The sequence below is a fragment of the Urocitellus parryii genome, chromosome 10 (assembly GCF_045843805.1).
Source record: "Urocitellus parryii isolate mUroPar1 chromosome 10, mUroPar1.hap1, whole genome shotgun sequence".
Classification (NCBI taxonomy): Eukaryota; Metazoa; Chordata; class Mammalia; order Rodentia; family Sciuridae; genus Urocitellus; species Urocitellus parryii.
In genome coordinates, this window is record NC_135540.1 from 141,283,786 (window position 1) to 141,307,958 (window position 24,173).

Here is a 24,173-nt window from a genome sequence, read left to right on the forward strand (position 1 = left end):
GTGGCGGCCGCGAGGGCGCGCAGGCGCAGCGCGGCGGGCTGGCGGCCGGGCGGTGGCGCGCGGGCGCCTGCGCGATGCGGCGGGGCGACGGCGGCGGCGGCCGGCCCGGGCCCGAGGGCGCCTGCGTGTTGCGGCGGGACGCGGCCCGGCTGGCCGGCTCGGGCGGCGCCTGGGCGGGGGCTGCCGTGGCTGCGGCAGGAGGCGCGGGCGCGGCGGCTGGCGCGGCGGGCGGCTGCGCGCTGACGGCGGGGGGCGCGGCGGGCCGGGCGGGCGAGCGGGGGAAGATGGCGGAGCTGGGTAAGAAGTACTGCGTGTACTGCCTGGCCGAGGTGAGCCCGCTGCGCTTCCGCTGCACCGAGTGCCAGGACATCGAGCTGTGCCCCGAGTGCTTCTCGGCCGGCGCCGAGATCGGCCACCACCGCCGCTACCACGGCTACCAGCTGGTGGACGGCGGGCGCTTCACGCTCTGGGGGCCCGAGGCCGAGGGCGGCTGGACCAGCCGCGAGGAGCAGCTGCTGCTGGACGCCATCGAGCAGTTCGGCTTCGGCAACTGGGTGAGCGGAGGCCGGCGGGCGGGCGGGACCTGGGCGCCCGGCAGGTGTGCGCGGGGCCGGGCGGCAGGGGCGCCCTGGGAGCCGCGCGGGCCTGCTGTCTCCGATGCCTGTCCCGTCCTGTGTGCGCGCCGGGGGTGTCCGCGGGCGCCCTGAGGGTCGGCCATGCCCAAGCGCTGCGGCCCCGCGACACCCAGGACACTGTGCAATGAATGGCCAGTAATGATGAACAAAGGCACCTGCACTGGCAGGCACGGGCCCCAAGGTCTGCCCTGCTCTGTCAGAAGGTTTCCGTAAAGACGCGTCTGAGAGAGAAGGTGAGAGCTGGGCTGGACTCCCTACACTGTCCGTCGTGCCCCAGGCTCTCTTGGGGAGAGCGGAGCGTTTCTTTAGGTTTCAGAGGAGTCCTCTGCCCACTGCTTATCCATACCAGAAAAGAAGAATAAAAATCTCTGGCTGCATTGTCACCAAAACCACCAAGGATGTGCAGCCACCTTCAGGCTTTCTGAAAAGTAGGAAAGCGACACTGGACCCTTAATGGCTCTTCCCCCACAGTGCTGCTCTCCTGCCTCCCACCTGCTGCTTTCATCTCCTCTTGCTTTCCTCAAGACCATTCTGCAGCCCTGGAATCTGTTCTTATAATTCATTAGGAAAGAAGTTGATCCACAAATTACTACCTGATCACTACCCTCCAGACACCTCTGCCTCATTTTGTCCTCACGTGCTGTTTGTGGTTGCACATTGAGCATCGGCTTTGTGCAGAGCAGACACTGGTGAAGGATCCTGAAGGGGAGAAGCCCTCAACCTTGCCTTCAGGGAGCTTATAGTAGTGTGTTCATTTGCTCTAGGCTTCTGCCTTCTGGTTCCCTGCTGACCTACACAGTGACCTGGACTCAGCGCCATGCTCATCACTCAGGTTGCAGCTGACACCCGTCGTGAATGCCTTCTTCCATGCCTAGTTCATCAGCAGCCCCCTTTTCAAAATATGTGCAGAACCTAACCCCACTTGGGACCCTAATGCAGGCTGACCTTCACCCCTCTGCTTGTCTCCCTGCTTAGTTCTCACCTCATCTCACACACACAATCAGTGATATCTTAAGCACAAGTCTCATCTCATGGGCCCTGGTGGCTTCCAGGTCTACTGGGATTTACCTCACTGTCCACTAGGCCATCCAGTGTCTCTGGACCACTGGAGCCCCACTGGTTACCCTGATTCTTCTTCCTTTTTTCTGCACGGTGTGTGCTACCTCCAGCAATGGCTCGAGACTGAGTTCTGCTTAAATGAGTGCCTCAGAGAGACCCATCCTGGCCGTCATTCTTCCAGCACTTATTGCCACAGTATATCTGGGGGCACTGAGCGCTGCAGAGTGCCCTGCTCCGAGTGGAGCACTTTGTATGCAGCTCTTGAAATCTCAACAGCCACAGGTTTGGGATGCTCAGGACAGCTGGGGCCTTCTCTGCAGCACTATGGGAAATGAAATAGCACCCCGAAACTAAAACATTCATGGTGTCTGGGAAGAGGCTGGGCTGGAAGTGGGGAGGCTTCTTTTCTAACAGTCCTTTTCAAACTAATGCACTGGGAAGCTTGTTAGAATGCAGATTTTGGCTGGAGTAGACTGCATTCTTATTAGCCCAGGAGGAAGGGCCTTGGGACTTGCTGCTCTTAGTGTAGGCTAGGCCTTGCCACCTGCTGGGCTCTGGCAGGCCTGAAGTGCTGCCTTGCTAACAGGCCACAGGTGCTGCCCAGGACAGCACTAGTTCCAACACTGAGTAGGAAGTGCCATTTTTCTCCAGCTGTGTCATCTTGGGCTGGTTGTTTCCCTCCGTAGGCTTCATTTTTCTTCACCTGAGGCTCTTTCACAGTTTGCACGTGTGGTTCTCTTTCAAGTGTTTATGCTGATCCATGCCCAAAAGTCCTATGCTCCACTCGGTACAGCAGGCCATGTCAGTTCTGTACGGGCTCTTCCTGTACGTAGCTCATGTGATCTGAACAGTTCTTATTCCTAATTTACAGTTGAAGAACAGCAACTGTGAGACTGAGCTGCTTGTCCAGGAGTCCACAGCTTTGCGTGCAACAGGGCCAGGTTTGAGCTCAGGCCTGCTGACTGCAGCCAGGGCCTTCCCATGGTGTAAGAGCATTAAGTAATGTGGGTCGGAGGCCCAGAGCTATTGATAGGGCTGGAGGTGTGGACAGGCTGGAAGAGCTATCCTGCAGCCAGACTGGGGCCTGCTTCAGGGAGAGATTAGAGGCGGGGAGGTGACTGGGTGAGGGCAGGAGCAGGTCCAGGGGCTGGGGCTGGATATGGAAAGAGGCATTGTGGGCATCAGGGAGAGTGAAGAAAAGATGAGGCCTGTGTAGCTCTGGTTTCAGATGGCAAGTGGGGAGACGGCCCGGGCTGTGTGTTCAGTGTGGAGCTCTAGATGGGGTGAGCAAAGAAGGCAGGGTTGAGGTGTTGCTGAAGTCTGGCAGCTGAGGCGGGGGAAGGGGGGCAGCTGAGGGGAACGAGGTGTATCCATTGACCCAGGAGGGTTTGGGGATAGTCATGGTCATGGTCTGGCACAGGTGTACCCATGTGTTGGACAGTGGGGGGGGGGGTAATGTGGGATGAGACCTTGGCAACAGTGTGGAAGAACTGGCCAACAGACAGTGACCCTGTGGGTCAGGTCCACTGGGCACTGAGGGTCTCCAGGTAGCTGGTGGGTTCCACAGGTTCAGAGTTGGAGCACAGGGACACCTCTAGAACACAGTCACAGAATTTCAGGACAGTTGGAGACTTTACTGGAAGAGCCACGGCTTTGTTGGTTATCCCAAGTCCCTGAGCGTTGCTGAGGAGGCTAATGGAGGAGGTCCCACCTCTGTGGACTACATTCAGGGGCCTTGGGAAATGGGGCTCAGTCTGGCTCTGCAGGGTTTGGATAAATGAGATGAGCAACTGGGAAGGGCCTGGTGGCCTGTATGGTATACTCAGGTTTGTCCTTGGAGGCAGGCGGGATGTCCTGAGTCCGTCACGTTTGCCTTTCCTGCTGGGCACTGCCCTATAGTGGGTCACGGCGTCGTACACTCACTCATCTGCCAACTGGCTCTTGCTCAGTGCCACTGTGTCAGCCCCTCCAGAGACTCTGCTAAAAGTGACAGCCTACGAGCTTTCAGGGGCTGTGGGGTGAGCCACAGTTCTTGTCCTGAGCTGGCCAGATGGAAAGGTAGTGAGTGGAAGGAGCTGTTCCGCGTTCTAGGAGTCCGATGTATTTGGGGAAAGGGAGGACTGGAGATGGAGACTCTGTCCCCATGGGGCGGGCAATGAAGGCAGGTGAGCTTGTGTGCAGTTAGGGTTTGGGCTGGGATTTTGGAGCTGCTTCCTGTTCCCGAGGTTGTGCTGACACGAGCTCCCCTTGCCCCACCCTGAGGCCAGATTCTCCCTTTTACAAACGAGGTAACTATTGTGAGTGCTGAAGGATGGGGCAGAGCTGGAGTTTGGGTCCAGGTCTTCTCCCTGCTCTGTGGTTTCCCTGACAGCACAGCCAGAGGCCACCAAGCCCAGGGCCCAGCCTGGACGCTGACCTGGCCTCTCCAAGGCTCAGATGGAATCTACAGTATTTATAAAAAGGATCTCACGAGCTCCGAGGCAGCAGGTCCCAAGCCCGTGAAGCTGAATTTGGGAGCTGAGAGCTGGGCCCTTCCACTTCTCTCTGGGCAGAAGGCTGCTTTCGGAGCAGGTGATCTCCAGCCCACAAGTGTCTTGATAGTGGGTTTGTAGGACTTGCTTTAAGGAAAGGCTGGAGGGAAGATCTTGGATGGGGAAAGGGGCTAAATTTAATAGGGCCAAGCACACTTCAGTGTGCATCGGATCATCCAGGAGGCCACATCTCGTGCCACACATGTGAGTCAGCGATATTTCCTGCAACTTCCCAGGCTGGTCAGCAACCCTTCCTTAAGAGCCACTGAGCCAGGCATGGTGGAACATGCATGTAATCCCAGTGATCTGAGGAGACTGAGGCAGGAGGCTCAAGTTTGAGGCCAGCCTCAGCAACTTAGTGAGATCCTGTTTCAAAACAAAAATTAAAAAGGGCGGGGATGTAGTGCAGTGGTGGAGTGCCCCTGGCCTCCAGTACAGGAAAAGGGAAAAAAACCAAAAACCACCAAGGTGGAACAGGAAGATGTTTCTCTTAAAAGAAACTGTTAGGCAGGGTGGGTAGCACATGCCTGTAATCCAGCGACTGAGGCAGGAGGATTGCAAGGCCAAAGCCAGCTTCAGCAACTTAGTAAGGCCTGAACAACTTAGTGAGACTCTATCTCAAAATAAAAAGGACCGAGGCTGTGGCTCAGTGGTTATGTGCCTTTGGGGTTCAATCCCTGATACCCCCAAAATAAGAAAAACTGTTAATAATTATTATTATGATGATGATTATTGGTACTGGGGATTGAATTTAGGGACATTCAACCACTAAGCCACATACCCAGTCCTATTTTGTACTTTAAGACAGGGTCTCACTGAGTTGCTTATTAGCACCTCGATGTTGCAGAGGTTGGCTTTGAACTCACGATCCTTCTGCCTCAGCCTCCCGAGCTCTGGGATTATAGCCATGTGCCACCACACCTGGCTTAGAATATGAAATTTATCATCTTAACCTTTTTCTCTTTTTTTTTGGCAGTACTGGAGACCAAACCCAGGAGTGTTCTGCCACTGAGCTACATGCCCAGCCCTATTTATTTTGAGACAGGATCTAGCTAAGTTGCCGAGGCTGTCCTCTAATTTATGATCCTCCTGCCTTAGCATCCTGAGTCGCTGGGATGACAGCTGCCCACCAGTACCCAGCCACTTTAACCATCTTAGGCGTGCAGTGCAGTGGCACAGCACACATTTTCGTTGCTATGCAGCCATCATTACACCTACCTGTAGGACTGCAGTGTCCTCCCTACAAGTTCCACTCCTTACCCTCCATCCTCAGCCCATGGCAGTCACTGTGCTGTCTCTGAAGCCAGCCACCCCAGGGCCTTTTGAAGCAGGCAGTGCCTGTCCTTCTGTGGCTGATGTGCCCCACCTAACAGGATGTCTTCTCCTTCTCCCTTCTCTTCCTCTGCTGCTGAGGATGGAACCTAGGCCCTTGCACATGCTAGGCAACCACCCTACCCTGGAACCACACCCCTGGCCCTTTGTATTTCTTGAGACAGGGTCTTATGAGGTTGCCCAAGCTGGCCTCGACCTTGTGTTCCTCCTGCCTCGGCCTCCCATGGCTGGGATCACAGGCATGGCCACCACTATGCCTGCTGAGTTTAATTTGTATCGTAGCATGTGCTGGCCAGTGAAGTTTCACTGTGGGCTGCACCTCACTCTGTTTACCTGTGGGTGACCACGGGCTGCTCAGCCCTGGGGGTGCCTGGTGTGTGCGGATCTCTTCAGTTTCCAGTGCTCCGGGTCACTACCTAGAGGCAGAACTGCCGGAGCGGAGTCTACGCTTGGTTTCTGAGGAGCTGACCTGCTCTTTCCTGCAGGGCCATGCCGCTCGTCTCAGCTCTGTCACAAGTGGCCTCATCTGACCCTAGGCTTTCATCACCAGGCCCTAATGGCAGTCCTGTCTGTTGGTGAGTCCTTTGAGTGTGGAGAGGAGGACGGCGATCCAGAACTGAGGCTTTCATCCATACAGCCCAGGAGTGGTGGCCAGGGAAAATGGTCTTAGGGGACCCCATCTGACACCCTGGAAGGATGGGCTGCGAAGCCAGTTTGAGTCCACGATTCCAAGGGCTTGTCTGACCTGGACGGAGGCAAAGCTGTGTGCAGGGCGGTTCCTCTTTCTGACAGGCTGGGGGACTGTTGATGTCCCCATCTGCCTTTTTCTGGACATACTATCCTGCTGTCGCCTGTGGGAAGGTCCTGGGGGTTGCTAGCTGGGTGTCCTTGCAGGCCAATGTCTAGGGGAGAACTGAAATTGGTGGCATAGGAGTGGCTTAGCTGTGGGAGGTGACGGCAGGACTGAGAGGATGAGAGAAGCTTTGTCCAGCCTGGGGACCATGCCCAAGTGCACATTTGGTCAGCGGGCAAAGAAGGCAGTGCACGGAGCTCCTAAGAGGGGGGAGCCTCAGCCTCCCAGGTCTCCTGTGTATCCTGAAGAGTGGCCGGAGGGTGACCACCAGGAGGCACAGGCAGCATGAGTGCCAGAGCACTGATGTAGGGGTGAGAAGTGAACGGTGTGGGACGGCGTGGAGTGCCTCCAGGGTGCCCTGCCTGCCACCATGTGTTCTGCACCCTGTTCTTCCCCTGCGGTAGCAGCTCCTCCCGTCCTTCAGGACACTCAGCAGCTGGGCTGGGTTTCCACAGTACAGCAGCACTTGTTTAACGTGTGCAAGGGCCTGGACCCAGTCCCGGCACCAAAGGGGAAAGACTACCCAGCGGTGGGTTCTGGTTCCTGTCTTCTGCTTCTGCCTGGCCTTGCGGGTGGTCCTGCTCTCAGGCTGCCCTCCCCTGGTGGAGCCCCCAGACCCTGCTCCCCAGAAGGGCAGCCTCTGATGGCTTCTGGCCCTTCCTATGAGTCTTCCTATGCTCTTCTCCATTTGAAGAGAGACTGAAGCAGGAGTCGGGCCTCTCCTTAGAGACAGTGCATGCCTACCTACCTCTACAAAGTCTGGCCCCGGGCTACCTAGGAAGGGAAGCCCTGCACCATGGCCCACCCCAGCCTTGTCCTTTGTCTTGTACCTCACAGTCCAGGTGCCAGGTGAAGAGAGGCCGCAGGGCCTTGAGACCTGTGGAGGAGCAGTGGACAGAAGCACACTCAAGGCTGAGCCAGGGCACTGGGTGTGTGCAGCCTGTGTCCAGCATGCCCCTCTGGAGGCCAGGCTCTGCCTGGGTCACGGTCTGGGAGGAAGTGTAGCAGCCCGGGGCCCAGCCTTGCCATTTGTTGTTATAGCAGCAGGGATTGTCTGAGGCAGGGTGTGCGCTGTGCTATGAGAGTGTGGGGTGCCAGGCACACGCTCCTGGCCAGGCCGCTGGGGATGGATGCGGCTCAGCAATGACCAGCCTTGTGCCCGGATGGCAGCTCACCAGAAGGCTGACTTTCCTGATCTGTAAAACATGGGCCATAGTGGCACTGATTCCCCTAGGGCTGTGTGAGGACTTGGCAGATCGTGTCTGTCACCGTGCTCTCTGTCTTCATCTTGACTGGGGAAACACATAGGACAAGGAGGGTCACAGACCCTGCCGCAGCCATGAGGACTGGAGCCATGAGGCCAGGATGTGTGCCAGCTCCAGGGGCCACTGAAGGCTTCCTGGACGAGAGGTCCTGGGTCTTGAGAGACGAACACAAGTCTTAGGAGTGAAGCTGACAGCTCCTGGATGGCAGCAGTAGCTGACAGGAGCACAGGCTGCATGGCCCTGTGCACACAGGCCTCCAGCTCCCCCACCACCCTGGGAGAGGGTCAGCTCAGTGGAGGGTCAAAGGCACAGACGCTCTATAATTTGTCCAGTCACAGAGCTAGGTAGGGATGGAACCAGGCCAGGAAGCCGGGAGCCTGGCCCAGAGCCTGTGCATATGGAGAGGGAGCATCTCTAGTGGTGAGCAGTGGTGGGCCTGTGGTTCCTGCTGGGCCTTGCAGAGCTGTGAGGAAAACGGGCTGGACCTTGGGCAGGTCCCACCAGGGCATCTGGTTGGCTCTTCGGGTCTGTGCTTCCCAGGTTTCATGGACTGCCAGGTTGAAAAGTGTTTGGGAGGCTGACATAGAACTGCTAACTTTAAAATCTGCCAAGTAAGGATTTTTTTTTTAAAAAACGAAAACTCTGCAAGTGGTCTTGCTGGCCACTTCTGAGTTTCTTGCCATGCAACCTTGGTTAAGAGACTGGGTACCTCCGAGTCTCTGAGAAAACTGGGACCCCCAGCCTCACTGGCCTGGGAAGCCCTCTCAGCACCCATCTCTCAGAGGTCTTGGATAACACTGGATGTGGCTGGACCTCCTCCCGGCCTCAGACAAAACGGGGCTAGTGCTCACTGCCAGAGAAGCCACACAGGCCTAGGCCAGCTCTGCTGCTGTCGCCTAACAGTGGATGGGACTTAGCAGTTTTGCCCTCCAGATGCCCTGGTAAGGTCTGCCAGGGCTCTCCATCCAACATGGTCCTTTCCTTCCAAGAGCAGGGGCATGGACTCTTTATTAGTTAGACATGACCAGTAGTTCTGTCTGTCCTAGAGGCCAGTGTAGGCCCTGGGGGCTTCTGGCCTCAGGGCCGTAGGAAGAGAACAAGCCCTCATCTTGGCGGCATTGACCGTGGGTTCCTGTGCCACTGTGGAGTCTGCAGCCTCCACACTTAAGTGGGGCCTCCAGCAGCCTGGGCCACCCAGAATGGTAAATACTCCAGTAGCAGATATTCACAGTTTGGTGTTTTGTCTTGTCCTAAATGCTTCCTGAAACAAAATGAACATATTTGATGCCACTAATGATGTTTTTAAAAAGAAGGAATCACATAATTCATTCTAAGACCACCATCTATCTTTTGCTGCAATCCCGTTTTCTGTATGCTTCTGAGGAGACCTCACAGTGGGTCTCAGGACTGCCTTCCTCATTCCTGCTTTGCTGAGGCAAGCTCATGACCCTTGAAGGTCTCCTGGGAAGTGGCCCCAGACCTGTGCTCTAGGGCTTGTCCCAGAGAAGCCTGGGATGGAGAGGCCCAGGCCAGCTTATAAGCATTGCCAACTTGAATGCACTGGCTGGTTCCTCAGTTCCGGCAGAGCCTTCACGGGTGGAGACAGGCCACCCGTGGTGGAGTGCTGATGGAGCTGTGTGGCCAAGGTGGGGTACAGAACAGGTTGTCCACTCCTGGGCAGCTGCGGGCTGCCGTGGCACTAAGGCAGGGCTGGGCAGTGGCGACAAGAGCCGGTGGCTGGGTGACTGAGTGTGTATTTTGGGCAGTTACTTTCTGAAGTGGCTTTAGTGGTTGACGTTAAGGAAGAGGCCTCTTGGCAAAAGGAAAAGATTGAAGGAGTTCTACGGTTTCCTCCCATTAATCACCCTGGCGCTGTGGCTCCCTGCTGCAGGGGTGTGCACTCCTGGCCTGCGGTAGTGCCTACTGGCTTCTTGGGCAGGAAAGCTGTTGTGAACCAAGGTCACAGGAGATTTTGTGGTGGCATGGTAGAGACCAGAACCCTCCATCTAAGAGCCACACTCTGATCCCCTGGTTTCTAAAGTGGGACTGGCCCACCTGTACTAGCTGTCCCACTCAAACCCTGCACACCCTGCACCAGCTGTCACTCTGAGGAAAGGGACAAGCTAGCTCTTTCAGAGCTCAAGGCTGCGCAAGTTCTAATGGCAGTGTCTGGCCCTTTCTTTCTTGGGTGGCTAGGTACATGGGAGAACAGTGTGTCCTACAATTGGGCCTGAGTCAGGGTCTGGCCTTGTCTCCATGGGTGCGTCTGTTTTCCGGTCTCTGTGAGGGGTTCAGGCACTCATTTCCTGCCCACCTGGGTGCAGGGTTTGCAGGAGTGTGGGACAGCTGGTACAGATGGGCCAGTCCCACTTAAGAAACCAGGGGACCAGAGTGTGGCTCTTAGATGGAGGGTTCTGGTCTCCACTATGCCACCAGAAACTCACAGACTCTCTGGTCTTCACTCAGTACAAAATCAGTCCAGGTTCCTTCTAATGTGGACCTGGAGAGAACTCGGGACTAACTGTCTTCGAGTGGGTGGGAAGTATTCCAGGTGAGCCTTTGTGAACATGTTGACAGGACTTGGGTGAAAACAGTGTGACAGGCTGGCTTTGCAGTAACCTCTGGCCTTTGTTGTCGTAGGAAGACATGGCTGCTCACGTGGGTGCTTCCCGGACTCCCCAGGAAGTGATGGAGCACTATGTGAGCATGTACATCCACGGGAACCTGGGGAAGGCCTGCATCCCCGACAGCATCCCCAACCGGGTGACAGATCACACCTGCCCCAGCGGAGGCCCCCTCTCGCCCAGCCTCACCACCCCGTTGCCCCCGTTGGACATCTCAGTGGCCGAGCAGCAGCAGCTAGGCTACATGCCACTGCGGGACGACTATGAGATCGAGTATGACCAGGACGCCGAGACACTCATCAGCGGGCTGTCCGTGAACTACGACGACGATGACGTGGAGATCGAGCTCAAGCGCGCCCACGTGGACATGTATGTGCGGAAGCTCAAGGAGCGGCAACGCCGGAAGAACATCGCCCGCGACTACAACCTGGTGCCTGCCTTCCTGGGGAAGGACAAGAGGGAGAAGGAGAAGGCGCTGAAGCGGAAGATCACCAAGGAGGAGAAGGAGCTGCGGCTGAAGCTGCGGCCGCTGTACCAGTTCATGTCATGTAAGGAGTTTGACGACTTATTTGAAAATATGCACAAGGAGAAGATGCTGCGAGCCAAGATCAGAGAGCTGCAGCGGTACAGGCGAAACGGAATCACCAAGATGGAAGAGTCTGCTGAGTATGAAGCCGCCAGGCACAAGCGGGAGCGAAGGAAAGAGAACAAGAACATGGCTGGCTCCAAAAGGGGCAAGGAGGAGGGCAGAGATGGCGAGTTTGCAGCCATTGAGAACCTTCCTGGGTTTGAGCTCTTGTCAGACCGTGAGAAGGTGCTCTGCAGCTCTTTGAACTTGAGTCCAGCACGCTATGTGACGGTGAAGACCATAATAATCAAAGACCACCTCCAGAAGCGGCAGGGAATCCCCTCCAAAAGTCGCCTTCCCAGTTATCTGGACAAAGTCCTAAAGAAAAGGATTTTAAACTTCCTTACAGAAAGCGGGTGGATATCCAGGGATGCCTCCTGAACAAGGGTGTCCTGGAGCGTCCCCAGACACTTCTAAGGCTGGAGCGATGCTCAAGTAGCTTGTGAGCCAAATGGCATGGGGGGAGGGGAGAGGAACCCCCTTTTCCCCTGTTGCTCTTTTTAAACAAATTGAGTTCCTTTTTTTAAGATGTAAAAATCTTTTCATGGTTCTCTGAAAGAAGCAATAGTAACAATCTTATATTGGATCATGGGGGAGACAAATATGTTTCTATTTTAACTTGGTCCTAAAAGTAACCCTTGAAGATGATGATTTGCCTTTGCGTGTTCCGTTTGGAGACTGTTAAGAGATTGGATGATTTCCTTGTCTTTCCTGAGCCGCCTTCCCTTCGGGTGCAAAGCTGTGAGTGCAGGGAGTGACATTTTCCTGCTGGGCCGCCAGCCACCCATCAGCTTTCCCTGGTGACACAAGCTCTTCTCAGGCAGGGCTGCTATAGGCGCCCCTTTTCTGAGCCCAATGATGCCCCCCCCCCACGACACCCCACATGGCCCGGGGCACAAGGCACTTTATAGAGGGGCCCATGGGACGCAGACCTGCCCCTGTGTAACAGATGAAGAAGATGAGGCCAGAGAGCACCAGGAGGTTTCCTTACACACTTGAGGAAGAAGCCTTGTTTACACAGTTGATCACGTAAGCCTCCACTTAGCTGTCAGCAGCGGCCAAGTGTGAGTTTGCAGCTCCCAAATCCCGCCTCTTTGTAGTCTGAGCCCAGCCTGCTGCCCACTTGGGGATATCCCCTGGGTGCATCCTTGTCTTGTCCCAAGGATGGGAACCCTGGAGTTGGAGGGTCACAGGACTAGTGGGAACTGCCTGGCTTCCGGGGGTGCCCCTTGCTGCTGTGACTACTTGTAGTGCATTTGACTTGGAAGACCCCATTTTAAAGAGTTCCAGGCCAAGTGCTCAGGGTTCTGAGTTCTGGCATTAGCTTCCTCAGGATTCTTCTCAGTTACAAGTCCTCTTCTCACAGAAAGCGATGACCGTGCTAGCCCAGCTAGGCGAATTATTTAGTGCATGGCCAGGCCTGCTCCCGTTGGCTGGGCAGAGCCATAGTTCCAGCCCACACGGGCCCTGGCAAGTGTGGCGGTTCCCGGCTGTGTCTTGGGGCTACTGTGCTGCTTCTTGCTCGCCCTCTTGCATCTGACTCAAAAATGGCTCCTTCCCAGCCCAACCGAAAAGCTCGTTTCTGGGGCCTTCTTCAAGGACGTACACGGTACCTTCCTTTTAAACTTGAGGAAGTCGCTTGTCTTCCAGCTGCTCAGGGTTCTTGTGCCCAGACCCTGCTTTAGAGTCCCTGGATGACCATAGACCCCATTCTCCCTGAACTCATCCTGCCCCTGTGCCCCCATAGGTACAAGAGCCTGTTTACCTCCCAGAATATTTGAGCTTGAAGTACATTAAAGTGAAGTTATTCAAAGGAAAAAAAAAACCCTCCTCATTTCCAAGGACGACTTGATTATGTGCCTTTTCCTTTCTTTTTACATCCTCTGTCCCTTAGGGTGAGTTTTTCAGCATTAAACAAAACATTCAAGTACACTGTTTAGTTGCAAAGTGTGTTTCGGGCTGCCAGAGGAGTACCCGCTCGCTAGACCAGGCTTCTCGGCAGATGCTGAGCAGTGACACTGCTCCAGAGTGCTGGCTGCGTGCTGCGCCAGGGACAGTGACAAGGATGGTGCTGAGTTCTTATATCGTCTCAGAGTGCGGATCTTGGGTACCTGTTTACAAACGTAGAATCTGGACCCCACCTGGTCCTCTTGAATTGGAAATTCCTTGGTGGAGACTAGCAAGCCATCTTTCAAACCCTCTAGGTGACTGGGAGGGAGCTCAGTTTTGACAGCCACTGGCTTTAGCTGTCCTGGTGTCTCATTTGTTGATTTTCTACACCACCCGAATACTAGTTTGGTGAGGTTGAGTCTAGTCTTATTTTTTTATATAAAATGATAGGCCTACATTAAGCTTGAGAAGCAGAGGATCCTGAAAATGTGTGTGGCCCAGGCCAAGAGTTGTCCAGTGAAAACCTTTGTGCTTAAGCAGTTTTGTAGTGTGTGTGTGTATATATATATATGTGTGTGTGTGTGTGTGTGTATATATATATCTTTTTGATGGTATGAAGAATTTATTTAGGCTTGACTGTTTTAAGACACCATAATGAATGTATAATTAATTTATGTCAAAGTATTAATATGTTGTTACAACAGGAAAGTAATTTTAGGATTGGTTGCCTCTTATCCCATCTGCTCCAGCTTTCTGTTATATTAGTTCTTACCTCTGCATTAGTTTGGAGCCTGATGTGTTTATATTCAGTTCTCACAATAAATTAGCTACCATAATCCTGTGAACTAAATCTTTTCAAATTTTACACAAACTGTCTTTACAAAGTCCAAAAAGATAGATAGGTAATTTTTCAGGTATTTGAAATAATGCTCTCTGGGAGGCCAACATTCCAAGAATGTATTAAAAACTACAACTCTGGCTACCATTTTTATTATTCTTTTACATATTAAACAAGTTGAGAACAGAACAGTGCCTTTGCTTGCTTCTTACCGTTTCTCAAGCCTCTGTGCCTGCATCCTTGCAGAGCCTTAAATGCAGCAGTGAGCCAACACTGAGCCCAGGGGCACAGCGTGCCTGGCATGTTTGAGTGGCACACTGGTTATCAAGCCAGCCCCCGCCATCCCTAAGTCAGCCTAAGTGGGCTGACTTTCCCACACCTGAGGTCTGCACCATACAGCTCAGCCCACGCTGCAAACAAGCAACACCCATCGGTACTAGGTACTAGAGTGGAGCTGACCATATCATTTCCAGCATGAATTTATCATTAAAAGATGTCTTCCCATTGGTGGTGATTGTGGATAACTGAAATACACTATTGAAGACAAGTTGGCTATATCTGAGATGCAGTCATCCCTTGGGTTGGTTCCTGGATGCCTTACCCCCCACTCCATTCAGGATTCCAAAATTTGAGGACCTCAAGTCCCTTAAAATAATAATAGTATTTGCATATAACCTGTGCACTCTCAACTTGCATCATCTCTAAGTGACTTATAATGCCCAATACAGTTAGATGCCATGTACAGATTATATTGTGCAGGAAATGAGGACAAGTGTGTTCAGTACGATTGGTTTCAATAGTTTTGTTCTGCAGTTAGTCAAGTTCATGGGTGTAACACCCACAGTCACAGAGAGCTGACTATATGTCTTGAGTCATGAACTTAGTGCTTTTTAGTGACTCCAGCTGTAGTTGAAGAGGGGAGCGCGCGTGTGCACACACACACACTGTCAGAGAACAGTCTGAACATGATGTCTCATTCAGGCTTGGCTTTGCAGGAGAGTTCCTGGGTGGTATGCACACAGCTGCACAGCATAAAAACAGGCTGGGCTGGACCCAGGCCTGGGTTCTCTCCAATGTTGGGCTGCCTTCAGTTCCAGGGTATGTATTTGACCAAATAACACAAAGCAACTTCAAGGAAAGGAGGAAAATGCTTGCAAATAGGAAAAATGGAGAGTATTGCTTTTGTTTTTCAAAATTACTGGCAAAATATATAACTATGCCCCATTTTTTTTTTAAACACAGGAAAAGATTTACCAATATTGCCCTTTCACCTAAAAAAGGTTAAGAGGTCACTGTTCCCTTTTGTAACAGATGCCCCAGTCACCTTCCTCCAAGATCTGGACATTATATGAGGCACAGAGACCCCTCTGCTGGAGTCACCGTGTGTGGCTGCAGCTCTGGAGGGCTTTGTCCCAACCCCTGCTGTGGTGTGCCTTCTCCTGGTCACTGGGTCTGAGCCTGGAGGGCTGCTCCCTTCCCAGGTGTTGGCACCTGCACACCAAGCAGCCAACTCCCACGTTGGGGTAGATAAAGGGGAGAGAGTTAAGCATACTTGCCTTGGGCTCAGGGGTCACCACTAAAGGACACGTCATTACCAGAAGTAGGAAAATAAACATTAGGCTTTTAATCCTCTTAAATAGAATTTTAAAATTAAACAAACATTTTAAGTATACCAAGCATGCAGTCCCCACTGAGAAGGTCCATTTTAATAGGAACATACCTTGAGGTTATTAGTAACTAACTGAATAGTTTTAAACAACTGAGATGACAAAACAGGAAAAAAAGGATTTACTTTGTCAAATTCACTTGGCAAAATAAGGTGGTAAGAATGTTCAAGTTCACATGCTCCCTTCCCATCTCCACAGAAAAGCCAAGGTTGACCATTCCTGGCATCTAGATGCTAGTTATAAATGAACTTGTATGTTCTCAAAGGTAGGCATCAATTTTTTTTGTTGTTTTAATCAAGAAACATGTTTCCCCTCCGGCCTTTTCTTCGCAGAGTGAACCCAGCAGTGGCCAAAGGTGCCAGCACTCAGTGCTGCAGTGAGCTGCACACGACGGCACAGATGGGCGGCCAGGCAGCCAGACAGTTCCTGAAGACCTTTTATTTGTTTAAAGTACTTTGCAATCACGAGTTTGAGCAGATACAGGTTATTCAGGATACTCTAGAGGTCCCGTCCGCCCTCTTCTGGAAGAATATGGAGCTACTAAACATGTGGTACTAAGAAATCAGACTCCTGGACCAGAGCTCCTGGACGCAACTGTGTACCCAGCTTGATTCTTTGCAGCCACTTGACCTTTCCATCAAGGCTGGACTCCCAGAGGAGAAAAGATAGACCCGCCTTTCAAGAGTTACAGCAAGTGACTTAAAAGCCAAAGGCCCTGCGGGAGGCAGTTATGCTTCCTTCACCACCCCCACCAGGGCGGGCCTGAGGGTGCGCCCGTGCAGCTTGTACCCCACCTTGCTAACCAGTGCAACCGTGCCCGGCTCCTTGCCCTCTACTGGTGTGTGGAACAGCGCCTCATGTTCATAAGGGTCGAACTTGGCTCCAAGGGGGTCCAGCTTGAGCAAGCCGTGCTTTGTGAATACCTTCTGGATCTGCACCTCGGTCAGCACCAGCCCCTCGTACAGGCTTTTCAGGTGAGGGTTTTCATCTTTAATTTCTTCCTTTGGAACACTCTGCGTTGCCTTCTCCAGAATGTCTGCAACCTCCAGCAAGTCTTTGCAGAAGCCCTGGATGCCTGATAAAGTTAAAGAAGGTGGTTCACAGTCCACATCCACTGCACCTGGGAATTGAGCTTGGTGTGCTTCATAACAGGCTGCTTATGGTGCCTGGCCACAGCACCTGTTGCCCCAGAATCTCAATGCTTCCACCATTTAATACAGAAAACACAAAACCCTCCAAAGCCTCTCCTGGCTGAAAGCTGGAATCGCCTACTACAGTAAGGGGGAAAGGAAGCCAAGTGAAGGGCTAAGGTCGAAGCACCCTTGAGACTCCCAGGCAAGGGTGCTAAGCAGCATGTATGGAATGAAACTCAGGAGACTGAGCTGGAACAGAGACCTAGATGTGGAGGCCCTTTAAACCTGTGGGAGTGTGGAAGTCACCCGGAGTGCCGGGAAGAGGGGAAAGAGGCCTAGTACTCAGGTCAGGCAGGTTCGCAAAGGTATTACTCAGGGAGGAAGAGTACCAGGAACCCAGGTGACCCAAGGAAAAGTGTTCCCAGGAAAGAGGTATTTCTGTGTTGGATGCAGCAGCATGATGAGATGAGGACTCTATTTCCTTCTGGTCCCTCACCCTCTCTGTCTTTGGGTAGCCATAGGAATTCCCATCCTGAACCTTTGGCTCCTCACCCTAACACAGGACGCCACTCCTGACAGTTAACCAAGTGACCCACAGCAAGCACTCCTATGGCAGCCTCAGGTCCAGTTACTACCACAGGTGCCAAACTGGCAGTGATGGACAAAATGCTGGTGCCATGACTGACTGGCTCTGTGATGTGTGGCAAGTCACTAAGCCTGGATTACCTCAATCACAAAGTGGGAAGGCAGCAACAGAAGCACCAAAGCTGATAGTAGAGGCTGCACAGCAGGAGTCCTAAAGTGACAGCACTACTCTGAAGCGTGAGGGAGCCGCAAGCAGCAGGGGTGCCATAGACATCCCTGTATGCCATTCAGTTACTAGGACTTTACTATTCACAGAGGCCATTTTCTTGAATCAGGGAAGAAAGCTGAACGTAGTTTATTCTGACTGGACTGTGGCATAATCAGACCTCCTGCTAGTCCTGGTGAAGAAGCCTGCAGATGTGCCTTCTGCAGCTGGCTAGGGGCTCCCTAGGGTCTGCACAGGGAGGGTGATAATAAAACTCCTGCTGTGTGTCACAATTCCAAACACTGTCACAACTACACAGTCCCTGCTCCTATACAAACACCTTCACTATGAACTCATCTTGAAAAACCAGAGGGGGTGTGAATTCTGCCCCCCACCCTGGCATGTTCTTGGTACACCTGTACCCCCTCTTCTCCACCCTATTATGTTCTTTCTGGGACCAATACCACATAATGTTTAAATCTTTAAAGTTACCATATAATTTTGCCTCTTCCACCAGTTTTTGGCTCCTCAGTCTCAAGTTCTCAGTATCTGCCAAAGCTCGTTTGTATTTTTCCTAAAGAAAAAATAAAAGGAAAAAGATTTACATGAATCAAATATGGAACAAATTTACAGGAAAGTCATCCTAATTTGAAAATGATTATAACACTCCAAGTCAAGATACAAATAAGATCTATCATTCCTTTTGAGATATTGGACAAAAACAGAAAAGCTCAGTGAGACCAATTTATACTCATGTCAGCATTTCCAATGAGTGGGAGTAATGTGAGGGCTCCCTGCGCTGATCCAAGCGCACAGAGGTGAAAAGACCAGAGGAAAATCCTTCACCCCCAAGGAATAAGCACTAGTCTCCCCAGTAGAATGTCTGACTTCAGGCAATATGAGCACCTTGCTAGGGGTGACGCCATGTCCAGTCCCATTCCTTCCGGGAGAGGGGGAATGGACTGGGTGTGAAGGGGAGGCCTTGATCCCATGGGGGACATGACCCTGTGGATGCACCTCTGTGCCATCTAGTTTGCCTGAAGGACTCAGTTCACATGCTCACTGTTTAATAATTAATCATGGCAGTTTGGGGAAGTCCCTCAATTCTTACCAACCCTCTCAAGAGCTCCCCACCTCTGGAGTACCTTCTGCTAATGTGTACTGAAGGGCTCTGTGCAGATTTCCATACTGCAGCTGCGCCAAGTCTGTAGGCAGTCACAATGCAGAGGTGGACAGCTTGGGTTCACCCTACCCCATTCACCCCTGGCTCTGGGAGCTGCAGGTGGGTGAGCCTGGGGTTCCCTTGGCTGCTCTGTGCCTCAGGCTTCTCAACAGTAAACAGCTTACTTATAAGAACATGTAAAATTGCCCACACATAATCCCAGTGCTTTGGGAGACATAAATATTTGATGTTTTTAATCTTAAATCCTTAAAGAACTTGATTTGCAGATGGATGGATTTCACTATAAACAATATATATAACTGAAAATAAAGCCATCGTGTCAGATGTTATTTCTATATTTATTGATTAAGCTATACCAATATCATTGGTTAATATTTTTCAATTATATATATCTGAATTAAAGAAGAAGGCAAGGTAAGAAGAAAAGCACCTGATCAGTGCTACTTGTGCTTTTCAGCAATAAGAATCCCTACTGCTGCCAGCTCACACAACTTCTACTTCCCCATGACAGCAGCCCAGGCCCCCACTCCCACCCCAGTTTTAGTGACCACACGGAGCTTTCCTCATCTGTAAGACTGTCTCAGGGTAACCACCTGGCATGTGAGGCTCTTGTCATGTCAGAAGTGGAGCCACATGACGTGGTTCTCCCCTCCACTGTGGTGGTCACCTGCTACATGAGCAGTGGGTCAGACTGAATGCTCTGGCTTGGGTCTGTCACCAGTGAAATGTGGGGCCTTTTCTGTGGACTACACAAGAAATAATTCAGCAAAGCCTGTGTCCCACAAGAGCCATATATCCTCACCGTAGTGTCTCTCAGCTGCTCTTCTAACTTGACCTTCTCTTCCAAGAGGATCTTGTCTGTAGAGGGAGGCTCTGTCTTCTGCTCATTGTGACCCATGTCCTCTTCCAGGCTTTGGCCATTGTTCTTTTGTTTTGTAGCGGTGCACAACAACCGAGGAGAGGGCCTACAGAAAAGTCCACACATCATAAAGGACAAATTTTTTTTGGAAAACCAGACACAGGACATAGGAGATTTGGAATACTTTTTAACTCTGCTATTGACTGTTTTGGGAGCAAACCTATTTCAGATCTTATAAAGGCAAACTACAAATGACACACACACATATATTAGTACATGCCAAATAATGCCATTCTGGACAACAGATCGCATATGTGGCAGTCTTTATACCACATAACCTATGTGTGTAGTAGGTTATACCATCTCTGTTTGAGTAAGTACACATGTAACATTCACACAAGGAAATCACCTAACAATGTAGCTCTCAGAAGGTAGTTCCTATTGTTTTATGACTCATGACTATATAAGACCAACTGCAATACATGCTTAAACTGATGGGTACCTAACCTTCTCTTCTTGCATTCCAAGGTGTCTTCTGAGACACAGAGGGCCCCACCTGTGTTTAATACAGCAGACACTGTCAGAGGTGAGACCCACTGCTGACATCACGGACAAAGATGGACCAGGCAGAGTTGTTACCTTGAAGCACTTTCCATCATGTAAAAAAGGTAAGATGTCTATACACAAAGAATTGTAATTGGGGGTTTAAAAGTTAGTAAAAGAATCCCAGTGCTCTGAGAGACTCAGAAGACTGGAGAAGAAAAGGCTCTATAGGACAGGTGAGTTGCACACAAGAGCAAAACATGTAATAAAGAGGTCATTGCTTTTCACACCTGTGGTAACAGTCTACAATGGACCCTTCTACTCCTTTCTATGAACCTGAGAAACATGAATACATGCACAGCCTCTCTAGTTCATTTTCAGAAAATATGAACATTCAGAAAATATGAACAAGAGCAGGGTGGACAGATAGATACGCTTTAGGAAGTGGGCACTGCCTGGATGAAGGTGTGGAGGTAGGAACATGAGACTAACAAATGAGTACTAATAAATCCTGGAAGATATTTAAGGTATTATCCAATCTGATATCCACATGAAAAGATTCAATGACATGCCTAAGGTCACAAAGCCTTTAGTGATAATCTTAAAACCCAGGTTTTTTCACCAGGATCAGCAGGAGCTCTAATTATGCCACAGTCCAATCAGAATAACTACATTCAACTTTCTTTCCTGATTCAAGAAAACTATCTCCATGAATAGTAAAGTTTTTGTAAACATAATATACATAGAAGGATGTTTATGGCAACGCTGCACAGGGACAAGCTGGACACAGTGTTCTGAAGTAAGGAAATGGCTAAATGAACTGCTGCTTCCCCAGTCTGAACTATCATGCAGCTACTAAAAGATGAGTTAAACAGTCGTCCCTCGGATGCACTTGTGTGTCTTCTATTAAATAAGAAATGCAACTTCATGCACCACTTCATGATAGGATACATTGATACATTCTAAGAAAGATGTCATTAAGCAACTATCATGCAAACCAAAATGGCTAGGATGTCACTAGGTGATACAGTCTTAGGGGACCACTGTCCTGAATGAGGTCTGTCACTCACGGGAACTTGTGCAATGCATGAACACAAAACATGTTCATATGTAGACTGTTACCACAGGTGTGAAAAGCAATGACTTCTTTATTACATGTTTGCTTTTCTGGTTTTCAGGTATTTAAAGAGTAAGGGTATTGTTGAGATGCCTGCCTTCTGAGTTTTCCCTGCGCTGAATTGACAGTCACACTGCCTTTCTGTAGGTTGGTTTTGCTGTGTGCAGACCCCTTCCTGATGCCAACAGAGGGTCTAGCCACCATGTATGAGAAGGAAAAACACAGGGTCCAGAGTTGCAGCTGGTCTGCCGTCTCAGAAAACTATCACTGTGGGAATTGTGATTACCATTCAGCTCTCTTGCCTCTAGTTAAGCATCTTTCCACAAAGCCACAATTTCAGAGACAGAAATGATGCTGACTTCGTGGTACTTTTTTGTTGGCAATTCCAGATACAAAACAACAAATTATTGAGCTCTAAAATGCCTTTTACTGAAGTATTCTGGGAAGCCTGCCACATTGTTCCCATGGTGCTTTACATGAACTTAGTAAGATGCTATTCAAGCCTTGTCACCCTCATTGCAAGTAATCTTTGGCTCATCTGCCTGGTCTCACCAGGTGAGTGAGCTCCTAGCGGGAGAAGACCGGCCCTTACTCTGCTCAGTTTCTACCCAAAGTTTGGACAGAAATAACTTCTCTCGATTTGGTGAATAAATTGCTTCTAGGAAAAATTTCCAAGGGATGAGATAAGAACTCTATATATTTGCCGAACTCACTTTAAGACAGGTCTTTCAAAAACCAAAAGCAGTAGGTTAAAATGAAAACAGTGACGAGTGCTGGTTCTTCTGACCCGCAGGGAGCCTAAAGGAACTGCCCACAGCCGCACAGGCTCTGGTGCTTTTTGACCCAAGACTCCCGCGAATGCTTAGAAACTTGAGGCAGAACGGGAAATGCCCGTTAGCCGGGCAATGGACCCTCCGGGGCGGCGCCAGCGAGCTGCGCTCTGCAGCTCCGGGCACTGGTGAGCCACAGCCCCGTCCCGGCCTCGCTGCGTGACCTTGGGCAAGTCTTGGGTCTCTCTGCTTGTTTCTTCAACCGCAGAAGCTGAGGCTGCCTGGGTGCCCGGGCGCGCAGGGGAAGCGGACGTCTGCGAGGCCACTGCGGGCCCTGGGCCACACGCACACGGGGGCCGCCGAGCTTCCACTCCAGGCACCCCGGCCAGGACCCCTCCGTCCCGCAGCCCACGGAGCCCTAAAGCCCCACGCTTCGGGTGCAGGCGGCCGCGCTCCCGCTGTCCGAGCCCAGGACGGGCACACCCCGGCCACAGAGCAGACCTTGAGGGCGGTCCGCGTCCCGCGTCGGAGCCGCGGGCCCAGGGACCCCGACGCTGGTGATGAGGCCGGAAGGGCCAGGATCGGAGCGGCAGAGATGGCGCTGAAGAGTCGCGTTCCCTCAGCCCAAAGAAGCCCGACGCCCCTTACCTGAGAGATAACGCCAAAGCCGGGAGACTGCGCCGCGCCAGCCTCACACACCGAGCCGCCATGACTGCCGCTACGGCCTCAGTCACGCACGTACCCGGCATGCGCCGAGGCCGCTGTCCCGACTTCACGCCCCACTATTTCTCATCAGCCAATCCTAGGCCGCTTATGCTGTGATTGACAGACCATAGTCACCAATAACGGTGAGTCACAGCAGAGCACAGTCTCCCCGCCCCGTGATGGGTGGGGTCTCCCCCCTTCCCGGAGAGCCCCAAAAAGCGAGGTGAAAGGTGAAGAGAACAAGAGGAGGAGCCTCTTCGTGGGCGGGGAAAGTATGGGGAAGAACCAATGGGGAAGAACCAGTGAGGGCGGGGCGGGGCCGAGCGGAGGGCGCTGGTTGGGTGGCGCGTTTCCTTCTGGGCCAGTTTTGTTGTCAGCTCCCACCCCGTTGCCTTTTTTCGCTGAGTGCCGCTGGGGCTTGCGGTCCGACAGGCGCCACTAGCCGAAGGAGGCAGGGAGGCTCGTAAAGTGAGGCTGTGCTACCAGGAGGCGCACTCCCGGCACGCCTATCCAGGTGGTGCGGGAGGAGGGGGAGGGACATGGCTGGCTGGCTGTCCCGAGTTTCAGGAAAACTTTAAAACGAGACCCAGGAAGCGGATATGACGAAGTGTCATCACGTTTGGTGTTGGATGTCGGGATTCTGGGTGTTAGTTTTGAACCTATCATCTTCTGTTTTCTGAGTAAGGCACAAACCACAAAATAGGAAAAATACAGGAAAACTTTTGGGACCCTCTAAGGCTCATAAATTCAAATACCGGTGTGGTTCTGCCACATACCCCTTAAGTGTCTCAGAAAACTGAGGAGAGGGCTCAACTGGCTCTACCCCTTTTGCTGCGCCTTAAGCTTGGGGCCCAACAAAGGCTCTTACCGACTTCTGCTCTGCACCGCTGGCCTCCAGTGCATTCCCCGGGGCCAGCCGGCGCTGCAGAGGCCGGCCTCCCACCCAGGATACTACCTGCTGTGTTCCACTTCTGAGAACCAAAACGCTGTTCTTTTCCTTTGTTTTCATTGAAACCTTTCTTTCAACCGAAGCTGATTGAGCACCTACTGTTTTCCTGCACTGTGCCACCTATAGATGGAGGCAAATGGCCAACTTCAGAATGTGGGTTGTCGATTAATTGGCGGGGTTGAAGCCAGATTTAAAGTTAGGTAGTTAGTGTAGTTAGGTAAATCGGGTCTAATATGGAGTGAAATCTAAAATGGAGGCCATGCTGGGAATGACTCAGGGAAAACACAGAGGACAATTCATGGAATGTTAATGAAGTCCTGAAGAGGCCCTAGGCCAAAGTCCACCTGGAAGAAGTATTAATGAATAGCCCCCAGCAGTTTGAAGATAGCCCATCACAAAGGAGTGATAATGAAGTCCTTCCTGCTCAGACCACTTCTTTGGCCCACCTGTGTCCCACCCCTCAGGCCATCCATCACTGAAAGAACTATAAAAAGGGGAGACAACCGCACTTCCACGGATTCCACCTTCTGGGTCCCCTTCTTCCTCCGGGAGAAGTCTTTTCTTCTGTCCTTTAATAAATTTCTAATCTCTACTCTGACCTTGCCTGGTCTTCAACATCAGGGAAGCAAGAACTCATCACCGGTCAACAGCGGTAACAGGGTCAGTGGGAGGAAGTGGAACGGTTAGTAAACTAACTTAAAAGACATAATTGAATTCAATTCGGATCATGATAGAACAAATCAACTGTAAAAAAGACATTTGTGAAGTGATGAGGAATTTCACTGCTACTTTTGTTAAGGAG

At 51.7% G+C, this 24,173-nt stretch overlaps 2 protein-coding genes across 2 annotated transcripts; one reads left to right on the forward strand and one right to left on the reverse strand.

Moving 5' to 3' along the window:
• The first annotated feature begins 281 nt into the window (after nt 1-281).
• Tada2b (transcriptional adaptor 2B) lies at nt 282-11,506 on the forward strand. Its single transcript, XM_026395242.2, has 2 exons — nt 282-554; nt 10,316-11,506. Exons 1-2 carry the CDS (start codon nt 285-287, stop codon nt 11,306-11,308), a joined length of 1,263 nt encoding a protein of 420 aa, XP_026251027.1. The 5' UTR covers nt 282-284; the 3' UTR covers nt 11,309-11,506.
• Nucleotides 11,507-15,740: 4,234 nt separating this feature from the next.
• On the reverse strand, nt 15,741-22,472 carry Grpel1 (GrpE like 1, mitochondrial). Its single transcript, XM_026395243.2, has 4 exons — nt 22,366-22,472; nt 19,231-19,393; nt 17,738-17,819; nt 15,741-16,397 (listed from the first exon to the last, which is right to left on the reverse strand). Exons 1-4 carry the CDS (start codon nt 22,464-22,466, stop codon nt 16,051-16,053), a joined length of 693 nt encoding a protein of 230 aa, XP_026251028.1. The 5' UTR covers nt 22,467-22,472; the 3' UTR covers nt 15,741-16,050.
• Nucleotides 22,473-24,173: the final 1,701 nt, after the last annotated feature.